This window comes from Geotrypetes seraphini, chromosome 1, assembly GCF_902459505.1.
Source record: "Geotrypetes seraphini chromosome 1, aGeoSer1.1, whole genome shotgun sequence".
Taxonomy (NCBI): Eukaryota; Metazoa; Chordata; class Amphibia; order Gymnophiona; family Dermophiidae; genus Geotrypetes; species Geotrypetes seraphini.
The window spans coordinates 341,717,612-341,733,876 of NC_047084.1; the positions used below are offsets into that span (position 1 = coordinate 341,717,612).

The 16,265-nt window shown below is 46.2% G+C and overlaps 1 protein-coding gene across 1 annotated transcript in view; it reads left to right on the plus strand.

Moving 5' to 3' along the window:
* NPFFR2 (neuropeptide FF receptor 2) overlaps positions 1 to 16,265 on the plus strand; it is a 108,326-nt gene that overhangs the window by 76,357 nt on the left and 15,704 nt on the right. The window contains exon 2 of the mRNA XM_033960331.1: positions 6,288 to 6,623. Within this exon, the coding sequence (XP_033816222.1) occupies positions 6,288 to 6,623 (336 nt within the window). The remainder of the gene's footprint in view (positions 1 to 6,287; positions 6,624 to 16,265) is intronic.

Consider the following 16,265-nt stretch of genomic DNA (forward strand, 5'->3'; position numbering starts at 1 on the left):
GTGGATCTCTGACACTGAGTTGAAGTAGAAGGGAAAACCACGGCTGGCGTGGCCAGCGAGGGGCAATCAGGATCAGGGTGGCTTGTACTGTTTTCAGGTGGACAAGCGTCCGCAGTATCAGAGGGAACGGCGGGAACGCGTACAGGAACCTTCCCTCCCAATCGAGGAGGAAGGCGTCGGCCTCGAGCCGGTCCGGGGAGTATATCCGGGAGCAGAAGAGAGGCAGCTTGTGATTGTGAGGGGACGCGAACAGGTCTATTTGAGGCGTCCCCCACCGTTCGAACACTCCTCGTAGGGCCTGAGAGTGTAGTGACCACTCGTGTGGCTGGAGGAGGCGGCTGAGTCTGTCCGCCAGGCAGTTTTGTTCTCCTTGTATGTACACCGCCCGAAGGAAGGTGTTGTTGGAGATTGCCCATTTCCAGAGGCGCAGGGCTTCCCGGCAAAGGGGCCAAGACCCTGTGCCCCCTTGTTTGTTTACGTAGTACATCGCTACTTGATTGTCGGTTCGGATGAGAACCACTCGGTCGCGGAGCAGATGTTGGAAGGCTACTGCTGCGAGGTAGATGGCCCGAAGTTCTAGCACGTTGATGTGGCAGCGGCGGTCTTGTGCTGACCACATTCCTTGGGTGCGCAGGCCGTCTAGATGGGCTCCCCAAGCGTACTCCGACGAGTCCGTGGTGAGTACCTTGCTGTGGGGTGGGGTGAGGAAGAGCAAACCTTTGGAAAGATTTGAAGAGTCGGCCCACCAGCGGAGCGATCGTTGCAATGAAGGAGTCACTGTCACGGAGCGGTCGATCGGGTCCCGGTCTTGACGCCATTGAGACGCCAGGGTCCATTGAGGGATTCTCAGATGGAGGCGGGCGAAGGGTGTGACATGGACGGTGGAGGCCATGTGGCCCAGGAGGATCATCATCTGTCGGGCTGATACTGAGGTCAGCCGAGAGATCCTTCGGCTCAGACTTACTAACGCCTCCAGGCGCGGAGGGGGGAGGAAGGAACGGAGGCGAACCGTGTCCAGCGTGGCCCCGATGAACTGTAGGGATTGTGAGGGGCGTAGTTGAGATTTTGGGAAGTTTATTTCGAACCCCAGACTTTGTAGGTAGGTAATAGTCTGTTGGGTCGCTGAGATAGCCCCTTCTTTGGACGGGGCTTTGATTAGCCAGTCGTCCAGGTAGGGGAATACCTGGAGGCCCTGGGAGCGTAAGGTTGCTGCTACCACCACGAGGCACTTGGTGAAGACCCGAGGTGATGATGCTAGTCCGAAGGGGAGGACTCGGTATTGTAGGTGCCAGTCCCCTACTTGGAAACGCAAAAACTTGCGGTGAGCGGGGTGCACTGGGACATGTGTGTACGCCTCCTTGAGATCGAGGGAGCAGAGCCAGTCGCCCTCGTCGATCAGGGGGTAGAGTGTTGGTAGTGAGAGCATCCGAAACTTTTCCCGTACCAGGAATTTGTTGAGGCGTCTCAAGTCTAGTATTGGGCGTAGGTCTCCCGTTTTTTTCGGTACCAGAAAGTAACGGGAGTAGAAGCCCTTTCCCCGTTGGTCGGGGGGGGACCTTCTCCACTGCTCTCAGGCGAAGCAGGTCTCGAGCTTCGGAGAGGAGTAGAGGTAGCTGAGTCCTGTTGGGAGGGCAATTCCTTGGGGGGTTGTCCGGGGGAATGGCCCGAAAGTTGAGAGAGTACCCTGATGAGATCACGCCAAGGACCCATGCGTCCGTCGTGAGTTGTTCCCAGCGAGGGTAAAAGGCTTTGAGTCGACCTCCGATGGGAAGGCGGCCTGGGACTATGGCGGAGGGGGCCCGCCCCCTTCCGCGTGTCCCGTCAAAAGGACGGGGATGGTTTGGTGGTCGCGGGCGGTTGGGACTTGGGCATGGCCCTGTGATGGGCTTGCGGACGTCTGGGTGGGGGCCGCGAGAAAGCAGGGGTGGACTTTTGTGGGTAGCGGCGCGGAGGGGCCCTGTATGGCCTGGGCGCTGGCGGTTTGGGCTTTTGCCGGACAAGGGAGGCAAATGAGCGTTCATGCTCGGAGAGGCGTTTTGTCGCCGCCTCGATAGTGTCATCGAACAATTCTTTTCCCACGCAGGGGAGGTTAGCTAACCGGTCCTGTAAGTTGGGGTCCATGTCGACCAGGCGCAGCCAAGCTAGTCGGCGCATGGCGATAGCGAAGGCTGCTTCTCTGGAGGAGAGTTCGAAGCCATCGTAGGCCGCGTGGAATAGATGAAGGCGCAGGTTGGAGAGGGACTCTAAAAGCAGGCCGAACGTTTCCTGCCGGGAGGCCGGTAGGTCAGTCTCAAAGGCTCTCAATAGTCCAATGAGGTGTTTGAGGTATGATGTGAAGGTGAAAGTGTAGCTTTGCACCCTAGAGGCCATCATTGCGTTTTGGTATAGTCTCCTGCCGAACTTGTCCAGGGTTCGGCCTTCCCGGCCTGGGGGTACCGCTGCTGAGACCCGGGACGGGTGAGCCTTTTTCAAGGAGGATTCCACTAGCAGCGATTGGTGGGAGAGCTGTGGTTGCTCGAATCCCGGATAAGGTACTGTGCGGTACTTGGCCTCCATTTTGGAGGGTACGGCCGTGACCATGTAGGGGGTCTCCAGGTTCCTGAAGAAGGCCTGTTGGAGTACCGGGTTAGGTGGTAAGCGAAGGGACTCTCTGGGCAGTGATGGCATATCCAGCTCCGCCAGGTACTCCTTAGAGTATCTGGAGTCGGACTGGAGATCTAAGTCCAATGCGTGACCCATGTCTTGGACAAAGCGAGTGAAGGATGGGCGAGATGTCCCCGGAGCCCCGTGCGGGGTCAGGGAACGAGACCTTCGCCGGGTGGAGAAGGATAAGGAGGCTTCCCTCGAGTATCGAGGTTCATGCTCTGATCCATGCTCCGAGGTTGGGGAAGCACTGTGAGAGTGTTCCGGGGTTGTCGATCTTCGGCGTCTCGAGGAGTCCCTCGGAGACGATGCCGGGGTTAGGGGTACCGATCGATGTCGAGTTGGTGACCTCGATCCGGACTCCCTCGGAGAATGCGTCCGGGGGGGAGTTCGGAGGATACGCGGGTTGGAGAGTGATAACTCAGCCACCCTTAGTGGTCCTGTACGAGGTGTGGGAGAACGGCCTCGTAGGGTTGGTGAACCTCGGGCCTTCTTGGAGGTACGGCGGTTCGAGGTTTCTGTCGTTCTAGCCCGACGTTTTGCCCCTCGGCGGTGCGCAGAGGGGGAATGTCTCGGGCGTCTCGGCGAGGAGTCCGAGGAGGATGGGATGCGGCGAGGATTGCGCACCTTTCCTCGAGGTTGTTCGGTGTGAGGCTCAGGTTGGTCTGGCACATTCGAGGTCGAGGCCGATTGAAACTGGGCCATTGCAGCGGACAGCTCCGACGTGATCATCGCTCGGAGTAGGTCCTGGAAGACGGGCACGGACAGCATCGAAGGCATGTCCCCTGCCTCTGTGCGCTCCACTGGGGGCGACCTCGTATCAGAGTATTCCCGTGTGGTGGAGGCACGGCCCGAAGGCTTGGAGGGCTTAGACGGGGCTGTAAGCATGGGGCTTCCGCCATGCGTCGCCGTTGTCCCCGAGGCTGGCTTCTTCGCTGTTACAGAACCTGAAGAGGGAAGAGGGGACTTACCCGGAGCCGAGGCTTTCTGTTGTCCCGAGGGCTTCGGGGTCGAGTCTCGAGGCGATGCCGAGGTTTCCGGGGCCGAGGTCAAGGCCGGGGCCGAGGCCAGGGCCGACCTCGAGGCCGAAGTGGGGGGTTGGTCCGGGGTGAAGAGATCCGCCATGCGGGCTTTTCTTCGGCGGAGGGCCCGGTTTTGGAAAATAGCGCACTGGGGGCAGGAGTCGGTTGGGTGAGTCGCCCCCAGACAAAGGATGCACCGGCGATGCGGGTCTGTGAGAGAAAGAAGCCGCTCGCACCGGGTGCACTTTTTAAAGCCGGTCAAAGGCCGGGACATTAAATCGAAAGTAGCCGCGGCTCGATTAGCCACGCGGCCACGGGGACCCGGAAGCCTCGTTGAAAACGAAGCAGGAATCAAGTAAAAAGGTAAGGAATTCGCGCACAGCGACTTAATCGTGAAAAAACAAGAAAAAAATCGCGGTGCTAGAAGGCAGTTGGGGCAGAGCCTGAAAAACACGTCTTCTAGGCTCGCGGAAAATTTTGAACTGGAGACCACGAGGGGATGCACCCCCTAGTGGAGCAGGAAGGCACGCATGCGTGGAGCAGCAGAGCAAACTTAAATCTTCAATCAAGTTTGCTTGAAAATGCTTCCGCATCGGGGCTCCGTAGATGACGTCACCCACATGTGAGAATATCATGCCTGCTTGTCCTGGGATAAATATATTTATTATGTGGTAATAAAAAATTAAAAATGATAAGAGCAATAGAAGGCTTCTTAAAGTTAGTAGGTATTTATTAGTGAATATGCATGAGGCAGATTTGCATACCTTTTGTTTCCACTATATGCAAATATCTCTCATGCATATTCAATAGGGTTATCCTAAAGACCCGACTGACTGGGGAGGGGCTCCCAGGACAGGTTTGAGAACCACTGCGCTAGCCCATGGCCGGTTAAGTCTGAATATTGACTTAACTGGTTATTTATTTATTTTCTACATTTCTATTCTGCACTATCCAAAGTTCTACCGTATTTCCCCATATATAGGCTGCGGTCTATATATGGGTTTTGCAAGCCGGCCCAGTGGATGAGGCTTGAAAATCTGGGGCGGCCTATGTAAGGTTTTTTAATCATCCCCCTACCCCTCACCCTCGCCTTCCCTCCCTCGCGGGCAGCGGCCTTGTCGAATCACTCCGCCAGCATTGAAGAACAGGAGTCATGTTTGCAGCTGCAGGCAGGCAGGCCACAAATCATCCCCCCCCCCATTCTCCCCTTACCTCCCTCACTGGCAGCGGCTTTGTCGAATCGTGCCACCAGCGTTGAAGAGCAGGAGCCACGCTTGCGGCTGCAGGCCAGCTGTGTACTGCGTTCTGTATCACTTTCCCATTAGTTTTCGCTCCTGCTCTTCAATGCTGGCGGCGCGATTTGACGAGGCCGCCACCAGCAAAGGAGGAAAGTGGAGGAAGGGAGGTAAGGGGGATGATTTTTAAATGTAGTATAGGCCGCCCAGTTACTGGTAGATAAGCCGCGGCTACATAAATGGGGCGGCTTCTCTACCAGTTTTTTAATTAGTCTAGGCCTTTTTGGCGGCCTATACAAGGGGGCGGCCTATATGTGGGGAAATACAGTAGGTCAGTGGTCTCAAACTCAAACCCTTTGCAGGGCCACATTTTGGATTTGTCGGTACTTGGAGGGCCTCAGAAAAAATAGTTAATGTCTTATTAAAGAAATGATAGTTTTGCATGAGGTAAAAACTCTTTATAGTTTATAAATCTTTCCTTTTGGCTAAGTCTTAATAATAATATTGTCATTTATAGCTAAAGCGACATATGATCAAGAAACTGTTTTATTTTATTTTTGTGATTAGAGCCTCAAAATAGTACCTGGCGGGCCGCATGTGGCCCCCGGGCCACGAGTTTGAGACCACTGCAGTAGGTGGATTACAACAGACTTACACAGCATTAAATGAAACAATAGACAATGAACAATTAGTGGTAATTAACAAAAACACTGAACCCTTAGACCCCATAGGCACAAAGAAAAAGAATAGTCTTGAGCTTTTTCTTGAAAGATCCAAAGCTGGACAATGTGCTAGCTGGCTTTGCAAAAAATGGAAATTCAATGCCACGCAGGGCCTTGCATTGAATTTTTGGTTGTAGTACTGGTGGTGGACAAAAAACCGCTGTTCACCGCTGGCTAAATATCAGCCAGTCTGTTCATATTTTCATTTTATTTGGAACTGAGTGAGAAAAACATTGTTTAATGTTGCATCTCACCAGGGTCACAGATGTGTATGTTGCTATTATTTGTCATGCTTGTTTGCATCTGGCTCATTATTTGAATCTATCTTTCAGTTTAACCATATTTTGCGGACTGAAGACTATACTATCTATGATGCAGGCAACCGTGCTTTTTGCTGTGCTATTAATGTTCTTGTTATCTAAGGTTTTTATTACTGTAGGGAAGAATTAACTTACCATTAATACTTAATTGTCTATGCAATGCAGTAAATGACGCTAATGTTAATGGAAGTTTTATGATGTAGACCGCTGCTCATAAAACTCATTATACTGAAGACTTTTACATTGTACTTCAGCAACTTTCACTAAAGAAGGAGAACATAGAAAATGCATACACCACGAAGTAGATGCCGCAAAGCTAAACAGCTAATGCTTTATCTTTTTCAGAGTATACCATGAACGATGAACTTAGCTTCAATTCTTCAAGGCCAGGAACTCCTACATTGGTTCTTAATGGGACATATCAGGACCTGTCTGCTTGGAGCAACGTTTCCTATGTGGATTTCTATCTTCACCAGGCTTCAGTGGCCGCTGTCTTCATAGTCTCCTATCTCCTCATTTTCCTTCTGTGCATGTTTGGCAACGGAGTGGTATGCTTCATTGTTCTGAACAGTAAGCACATGCGTACGGTCACCAATCTCTTCATCTTGAACCTCGCTGTTAGTGATCTTCTGGTTGGAATATTTTGTATGCCCACAACCCTACTGGATAACATTATAGCAGGTACCTGGAATTGAACTGATAACCGCTTTTATTTCTGACTCCATCTCGTGTCTGCTGATGCATTTTTAAAATTCATTATTTTGTTATTATCATCAATTCTGCCTGTCTTGCCCATTCCTACTGAAAGCTCTACCATTAAATATGATGTGCGTTATAAAGGAACAAGTACACAGAATTTCAGTATAATACAATAAAGGATATGTGGAAAGAGACAAAGACATAACACTAACCCCCGGATTCTCTAACCGGCACCCATGTCAATCATGCAACAGTGCCAATTACAGAATCATGTTTGATTCATGCAAGGATAGGTAGCTGAACTGTAGGTCAGAAAACCCTGGCTTACATTTCATCTGCTTATTTTTGCTAGGGTTTCCTGAAACTATCCTGCAGCTTGCCATCAGCTGATTGCAGCAGGGGAATTTCCTCCGATCAGCTGAGCCAGCAGGACTCCCCGAAACTGTGGCTTTGGGGAATCCTGCCAGCTCAGCTGATTGGGGAAAATTCCCCTGCCGCGATCAGCTCAGCCAACTGCGGTAGGCAGAAGACCTCCTCCCAATTGACAGAAGAGATGCCCACTCTGTCCTGCCTGAGGATTCCCCCATGACACCCCCCATACCCAAAATTGGCAGGAGGGATGCCCACTTCCTCCAGCCTGAGGACCCCCCTCGACATCTGAAATCAGCTGGAGGGATGTCTACCCTCCATACCTTGAATGGTGGCAAGAGAGATGCCCTCTCCTTCCTGCCAGCAAGTCCGCCTCTTCAAAATGGTGGGCCTTCCCCATCCCGGTTCAGCCTAGGATGCACTGGAAGGGGCATAAGACTCTGATTGGCTCAGGCACCTAAGGTTCCTATGACCAGAAATTGACATGAGAAGGAAGTCAAGGCTGGTGCAAGCAGCAAGTGAAAGATGCTGCTCGCACTGTAGGACATATAAAGAGGTATACAGGGGGAGGTGAGAAGGAGAGGCACCGGTGTCCCCCACGTAGATGACACCTAGGGCAGTCTACCTCTCCCCATCCCTCCTTACTATGCCATGGCCTTCAGGGAAAAAAATTGTTGTATTTCTAGTTTTTTGAGAAAAGAACCAAATTGATTGAAATGCCACTGGACACAAGAAGGTGAATGAACTTTTAATAAAGGGTGTTATGTTCTTATTGGGTGGTTACTACAGAAACATGTTAATGAATTTTGTTACATTTTGCTCGTATTATTGATCTTTTAAAAATGTTTTTTGGTAGGGGGCATGTCATGGTCAGATTGGGTGTGGAAGCATTAACCAGCTACCACATTATACTTAGGGCCCCTTTTACAAAGCCACGTTAGTGATTCCCACTCAGCAAATGTGATAAAGCCCATAAGAATTAAATGCATTTGCCGTGCGTAGCTTTATAAAAGAAGTCCTTAATGTTCCTATTGCTTTGCTTTTTTCTAAGTGGTGAAATTATCAATAGGAGTTGCTGTTAAGATGAGACCCTATGCTAAAATGGCCTGACATGGTAAAATAACCCATCTTAACAGAAGCCCACATTGATAACCTGTCCCTTATGTTGGGTTACTTTTTATCAAAAGGTGGACTATTTTAGCACAGGGTCTCATTGCATAAAATGGGACTGTGTGTTACAATAATCTGGTTTGTGGTAAAATAAACCTAACTTAATAGTAGCCTACTTTGAGAACGCCCCCCTAAATCTTCAGTACAAGGTCTCTTTTGTTAGACTGACCACTCTAAAAGGTTCTTTATTTCTGCATATAGCTAATGCATCTAATTGTCTGAAGAAGTTATTCTCAGTGCTGAGAAATTTGTGCTCTCTGAGTAATTCTGCCTCTAGGATTTTGACCTCTACAGCTAATGATTTGGCCAAGCGCTTTCACACCAAGTTACTTGGTATGCAACAGTCTCTCCTTTCTCAGTCTAGGTTATCTTCTCCACAAACACATCTCCTTCTTCTTCTCTCTTCTTCTCCTCGATAATCTCTGGTCTTCAATTAACTTGCCTCCTTTACCCAGCTAGTGTTTTAGGATAGGGCTACTATCTGTCAACTCAATCCAATCATCTCCGCAGGGAACAAATTGACACGTTATGGTCTAATACCTCTTGCCATGCTACCTACCAATTCTAGTTTGTCTTATGGGATAATCCCCTCTTATTGGAAACAGAAAATGACAACAGATAAAGACCATATGGTCCATCCAGTCTGCCCATCCACATAATCTACTGTTTCCTTCTCCCCCTAAGAGATCTCACTTGCCTGTCTCATACTTTTATGAATTCAGACACAATCCTTGTTCTACCAACTCCACCATGAGTTTGTTCCATGCATCTACCACCCTTGCCTTAAAGAAGTATTTCAGTAGATTACTTTTGAGTCTATCTCCCTTCAACTTCATCTTATGCCCTATCATTCCAGAGCTTCCTTTCAGTTGCAAGAGATCCTCCTCCTGTGCATTTATGCCATGGAGATATTTAAATGTCTCAGAAATATCCCCTCTCTGTCACTTTTCTTCCAAAGTATACATACTGAGGTCTATAAGTCTGTTTCTATATGCTTTATGATGAAGACCACAGACCATTTTAGTAGCCGCCCACTGGACCAACTCTATCCTGTTTATATTGTACTCTAAATGAAGACTTACCTGAGAGTTATACACTGTTAGCTATTCCTTTCCCTATGCACCCAATCATCCTTCTGGTTTTTGCCATTACCCTTTCTATCTATTTGGCCACTTTCTTCTTTCAAGCCCAGAAGTACTTCTCCAGAAATACTTCTCTTAAATGGTACTGCTCCTTTGGGTTTCTATAGCCCAACCCCCTGATATTCAGGGCAGAGTACATTTACATGATCATCACTGCTAGTTATATTATCCAGTAATATTCAGTGCCAGGCCAGGCCCAGGCACTAGCATTGAATATTTATTCCTGGATAATGTTGGGTGGCCTGGTTACCCTAAACTTACGCGATATTCAGCGAGGGTTGCATAAGAGTTATGCGGCTCTGACTGAATATCAGGCTGGCTACATAATTTGATTTATTTATTTTTTTAAACATAAAACAAAAAGAACCCCTGAGCATCCTTTGCTCTCCCCCTCTGTCCCCCACAAATGTGCTCCCTGCCCTCCCCCCCCCCATGCTGTGATCATCCAACTCCCCAAATGTATAGGAAGGCCCCCCTGCGGCCTCTGGTGGTCCAGTGGGCAATTGGTGGCAGCAGGATGCACAGACCCCTCACTCATTTCCCTTGCAGTGACTCTTTGAGCTGTCCTAAATCTGGCCACTTTGCTTTGCGGATGCTGCCACTGAATTTGCCTGCACCTGCATAACCTGGGGCTCCTCCCCAGTGCCGCCCCTGACCTGCCCACTTTTTATTTGGGTGATCTAAGGGGGTATTCAGTGGCATTCTTCTGTTAAGTGCCAATGAATATCCCCAATTAGGCTGAGGCAAGTGATTTAAGTGGGCAGGAGGGCTTCCTGCCTGCTTACATCACTCTGAATATTGGCATCCAAGTGCATAACCCTGCATTTTTTTCATTACATCTTAGTTGCTATTGTGAATCCTATCTCGAAAAAACTAATACTGATCCACCTGAGACAATTAATTTTTTGTCCTGTTTCTATCTTTTGCTTTCTGTCTAACTCTCCCTTTTACAAAACCGCAGAAGCATTTTTTAAATCTCAGGCTGACGCGCTGAATGCTCTGCACTGCTCACGACGCTCATAGAAGGAGTGCAGAGCATTTAGCACGCTGGCCTGAGATAAAAAATGATTTTGTGGTTTCGTAAAAAGGGGGGTTGGGGTATGTTAGTTGAGAGGGTGATATTTCACAAATTGCTTCACTCTCAGTTGATTCTAATACCTTGCACCCAACACAATCTGGTTTCTGACTAGGACACAGTACCCCCCCCCCAAGCCTATCTTAGCTGCCTTCTTAAGTGACATACATTCTGCTTTTGAGAATGGTGAAATTGCATTAATTGTTTCTCTTGATTTATCTTCTGCTTTTAGCCTTGTGAATCATGGTTTTTTGCTGTTCTACCTGGAGAATATTGGCATTGCTGGTACTGTACTTCTCTGTTTTATGGCTTTTTTACATGGGAGGACTTTTTCAGTCTCAGTTGCTACCTCTGCCTCTTCTTCGTTCCCTCTTCTCTCTCATGTTTCTCAGGAGTCAGTATTGGCACTCTTAAATATTTTTCCAAGTCCTCTCATGTTGTTAGTTCAAGATTATGGCGTTCTGAAAATTCTACGCTGCTGAAGACAAATGTCAATCCAAAATATGTGGAAACCAATGCGATGACCTTGTCATGTGCAGGAGTAAAACTGTGGAATTCCCTTGTAGGGCAAATTCGGAATTGCAGTGATAAGGGGGCATTTAGAAAGTTACTTAAAACACAATTATTTGTAGATGCGTTCCTTTAAGTATTTTATTTTCTTTGTCTGCTGATTTCCCGAAAGAATTGAATCCTTCTGCTCTTATTTATTTTAATTTGTATTTGAAAGTTGTCTTAATTTGTTTTAAATTTTATGTATGTACCAGTTTTATAAACCGTTTTGGTTTAAAAACAGTACAGACATTATTAAAATAAACAGATATAAATAAATATTTTGCTGACAACATATTATTGATATCTTCTGTTGATTGTCTTTCTCCTCTTTGGATGCTGTGACCTTCTGGCTGAGTAATAATCATCTTGTGTTCTATCACTTAGAATCTTTGGCCTCCTTGTTTACTGGTAGTTCTTTCAGTCCTCATACACCTACAGTTTATAGCAGTGGTTCCCAACCCTGTCCTGGAGGAACACCAGGCCAATCGGGTTTTCAGGCTAGCCCTAATGAATATGCATGCCTTTCACTTCCATTCTATGCAAATCTCTCTCATGCATATTCATTAGGGCTAACCTGAAAACCCGATTGGCCTGGTGGTCCTCCAGGACAGGGTTGGGAACCACTGGTTTATAGGACCCATTATTCTGATGGACCGTTTTTAGGCTTACCATATTTGAAGCTAAAAAAATCCGGGACACATGGCCTTGCCCAGTACCACCTCCAACCCTGCCCTGTTCTGCCCCAAACTCTCCCTTGTTCCGCCACCCCCCCAGCCCCTCCCCTTCCCCATAGCCTTGTCTCTTCTTTTACGCCGGTCAGGAGGGCCTCCGCACATATGCGGATACGTGTGACATCATCCGCACATGCTCGGAGACCCTTTAGATGCAGCAGGACTTTCCAAAACCCAGACAAACTGCAGGTTTTGGGAAGTTCATCCAGGCATCGAGACATGTCCAGGGTTTCCCGGACGTCTGGTAACACTAACCATTTTAGATATCTGGGGGTCTACCTGGATCAACATTTTATTTTTGAGATACAAATATCATCTATGGCAAAGAAATACTTCCTTAGTTCAGGGCTCTTAGTCATTATCTGGACTTCCCTTCTCAGAAAGCCTTGCTATATATATTAATGTAATGTAATGTAATGTAATTTATTTCTTATATACCGCTACATCCGTTAGGTTCTAAGCGGTTTACAGAAAATATACATTAAGATTAGAAATAAGAAAGGTACTTGGAAAATTCCCTTACTGTCCCGAAGGCTCACAATCTAACTAAAGTACCTGGAGGGTAATAGAGAAGTGAAAAGTAGAGTTAGAGGAAAAATAAAAATAAAATAAACATTTTAACAAGACAGCATTGATCTAAATACTTTGGAAGGTAGAAGAGAGGAGAGAAAGGAATAGAAGCAGAATGGGTCAGCGTCAGTGATGAAGTGGAGCAAGTAAGTTTAGGAGGAGCGATTGACGTATCACATCATATTAATCACATCACAACTGGACTTCTGCAATATCGTCTATCCTGGGGGCCTTTTGTATCAGTTTAAACAATTGCAGACTGTGCAAAATACTGCTGTTAGACTTCTGTGTCACACTATGAAATGCAACCAAATTAATCCCTTGTTGATTCCGCATCATTGACTTCCTGTCTCTTACCAGATCCAATTTAAGAATTTCACAATGACATAATGATGTTCCATCCTATCTCTCTTCACTGATAACTCTCCATGTCCCTGCTGGTACTCTGCATTCATTGCATGTCAGTTGCTTCATGCTCCCACTAGTATATTGAGTTCATCTGGACTCCACTAGGATATCTGCTTTCTACTTTATTGCCCCTCTTTCCTGTGGGACCTTCATCTTGAGTTTCCTTTTCCCAGGTTTAAATCCACCCTTTAAACTCATTTGCTACTTTAGGCTTTTCTCTCTGCAGCACTCCAGGGCATGAAATCTTTCTCTATTATTGCCGTTCCTTTTCTGTATAATAATAGCATTTTGGTTTTCATTTTCTAGTGGGTTGTTTTTGGGTTTTTTTAATAAACCACTTTGCTGCTTATGAAGAGGAAAGGCTGAACTGCAGCATCAATGAGGGAGTGCTCTTCACTATAACATCCACTCACCTACAGACTGCATGGGCAATTTTGTGGAATTACTTTAGGACTCTCATCTTTTGTCATATCGTGTACATCCAATCATTAAGGGCTATAACATGCATCTTGGGAATTAAACTCTATTTGTATGAGGAGAGGCAAGATGACGCCTCAGCAAGTATGCTATACAAATTTCTCCACTTGCATTATCTTTATTCCTTCCCGGTTCCGGCCTACTTCTTTTTTTTCTGAATATGTCTAGTCCTAAGGGAAAATAGCAAGTTCCCTACTGCGATGGGGATTTTGGAGAGCTCCACAGAGGAATTTGTTTCAAGAACGACCCTAGTAGTAGTGATTTTTATTTTTCTGCAAGATAAAAATGCTTTGCTTCAGTTTTACTTTAGATCCAGGGATTTGTATCTTTCTAGGAGAAAAAAAAATCTCTGTATTTCCAAATGGACACAGAATAGACAGAAGTTTCTTTCTTTATATTCTCAGTTATCCTTGTAAAATCATGTTACTTGAAAATCATTCCTATGTGTTCTGTGAACTATCCCAATTATAATTTTTTTTCTGGATGGTAAAGAGATTTCGTGTTGTGGAGACTAAAGCTGTATCCAGGTTCAGTTTTCTGGTGTCTCTTTCAATTGAACTGATAAGGCTACCTTGCTTTTCATTGTAATTCTTTCTATATTCCAAGCTTCCTCTGAATTCTGATTTCTTGCCTCCCACTTACTGTGGAATATAGTTGGATTGTTGAATAGTTGGCGTGAAGGAGTGGCCTAGTGGTTAGAACAGCTACCTCCGCACCCTGAGCTTGTGAATTCAATTCTTGCTGCAGCTCCCTGTGACTCTAGGCAAGTCACTTAACTCTTCATTGCCCCAGGTACAAAATAAGTACCCGTCTAAAATGTGTAAATTGCTTTGATTGTGTAAACCACAAATAAAAAAGCAGTATATCAAATCCCATCCAACTTTCTTTTATTTTTTATGTTCCATTGTAATGTTTTGAGTTCCATATTTTTGTCAAAGAATTCTGTGATATAAATGGGGGAAAAAATTGCCATAAAAAACCTATTTGTTTGCATTTGATGCCCCTTACAGGGGTGATATAGAATTATTTTGGGGCATTTTACAAGTAGTGTGGCTTTTAGCACATGGAATCAACTAAATAAGGAAACTTAGGACTCCTTTTATCAAGGCGCACTATGGAGGTTTGCGCGTTTGACATTTCATCACGCGCTAACCCCTGCGGCAAGCCAAAAAACTAACGTATCGTCAATGGAGGCGTTAGCGACTAGCGCGGCAGGTGGTTTAACGCATGGTATTCCGCGTGTTAAACCCCTACCACCCCTTGATAAAAGGACCCCTTAGAGAAATGTCCAATAGATATAAATAACAAATGATGAGGACAAAACTATAATAAGTGGATTTCTTACTAGACCTCAAACACTCAAGACACTACTTGTAATTCTATTCATGCCCTTGCTGGGGTGCTGTTTTCATTATTGGTCTTAGCAAAAATCTTTTTGTAAATTTTCAACAGGCTCTACATAAATTATAAAGTGCATATAGTGCTATATAGGATAGGCACTTATCTTTGCGCCTGACAGCTGCCCAACTGTTTCACTTCTAGTTTCGTCAGGGGCTATGCCTCCTTAGTTACAAGTACCAACATTTTTGGTAAAAAAACCTTTTCTTTGAGCTAAACCCACCGCTGTTCATAGCACTGCACTCAGCCTCTATCACCCATCGTGACAGTTACTGCAGGGAGCAGGGTGGAGGAGTAAAATTTTGCCATCATTAATAGCCCACCCTAGACGTCAGAAAACCCATTGTTTCTAATAATAGTCTGTGCAATTAGGGCCTGATTCTCTTTAGGATGCCGATCACATGTCAATCACGCATCGGCATCCTAAAAAGAATTGCATCTACATAACTGAACAGACTCCTTAAATGTAGGATAGCATTTTGCAGGCCTACATTTAAGGCATCTATCTCGCATCTACAGAGACGCATAGGGATGCTTAAGCATGTCCAAGGCCACTTCCGGGTGAAATCATGCCCATGTCCCACCTTGGGTATGCTTAAGCATCCCTATGCGTCAACATAGACACGCTATAGATGCCTACAAAGTAGGCATCCTCCCTTGAACAACTTTTAAAAAAAAAGTGTGTCCCAATTGGCTGCCAGATGGGGGTATGATGTGTTTCAAGAATCAGGGCCTTACTGTATTAGAGAATTTGGTATACAAAATGAACTGTGGACATTTACATCTGCTTAGAGGCATGCATTTGTTATAACTGCTCGTTTAGATCTAGGGTTTGCATGAGCAACAGAGGGAGCAATTGTGCTTACCTCTTCCTTGTTTAACCACCTTCAAAATCCAAAACAGAGATGTGTGGGGGTGGGGGGTGGGGGGGAGTCCACTCAGCTCCTTAATTGGCTGTTCCTGAAATCCAGATTTGTAAAATCTGTCACTTACACGTGTAGATTGAAAACTTAGGTTTAGGCTTTTTCATTGGTGTTCTGCCTATAAATTAGTGTGGCTTTTAGCACACTAATTTATAAATTAAGCAGAGCACAGAGCACCACACATAAAAGTACAATTTAAAACAAATCAATAAAACAAACATCAAGCCAAACAGGTTAAAAAAGTTCAAAGAGCTGTGATTCAAGACAGAATCTTGTTTCATCAAAGGACTGAAAATTGTGAGAATTATATTAGACATTTGAATCTGAGATTCATAACTTTCCTCAGATATTAACATCACAGTAACATAGTAAATGACAGCAGTCCATCCAGTCTACAGTCTATTCACGGTTAAATTGTCTTTTCTGTAATATTTCTGGGCAATAGACCATAGAAGTCTACCTGGTACTGTCTTTAGGTTCCCACTGCTGGAGTTACCATTGAAGCCTACTCCAGCCTATCCTAACCATCCTGTCACCCAAAGGCTTATTCTATAGGTTTTTGAAAGAGATATTGAAATGCTTGAGCATCTGATTGTAAACCATAAGAACATAAGAACATAACATAAGTATTGCCGCTGCTGGGTCAGACCAGTGGTCCATCATGCCCAGCAGTACGCTCACGCGGTGGCCCTCCGGTCAAAGACCAGCGCCCAACTGAGACTAGCCCTACCTGTGTACGTCCGTGTTCAGCAGGAACTTATCTAGCTTTGTCTTGAATCCCTGGTGGGTGTTCTCACTTTGATAGGTGG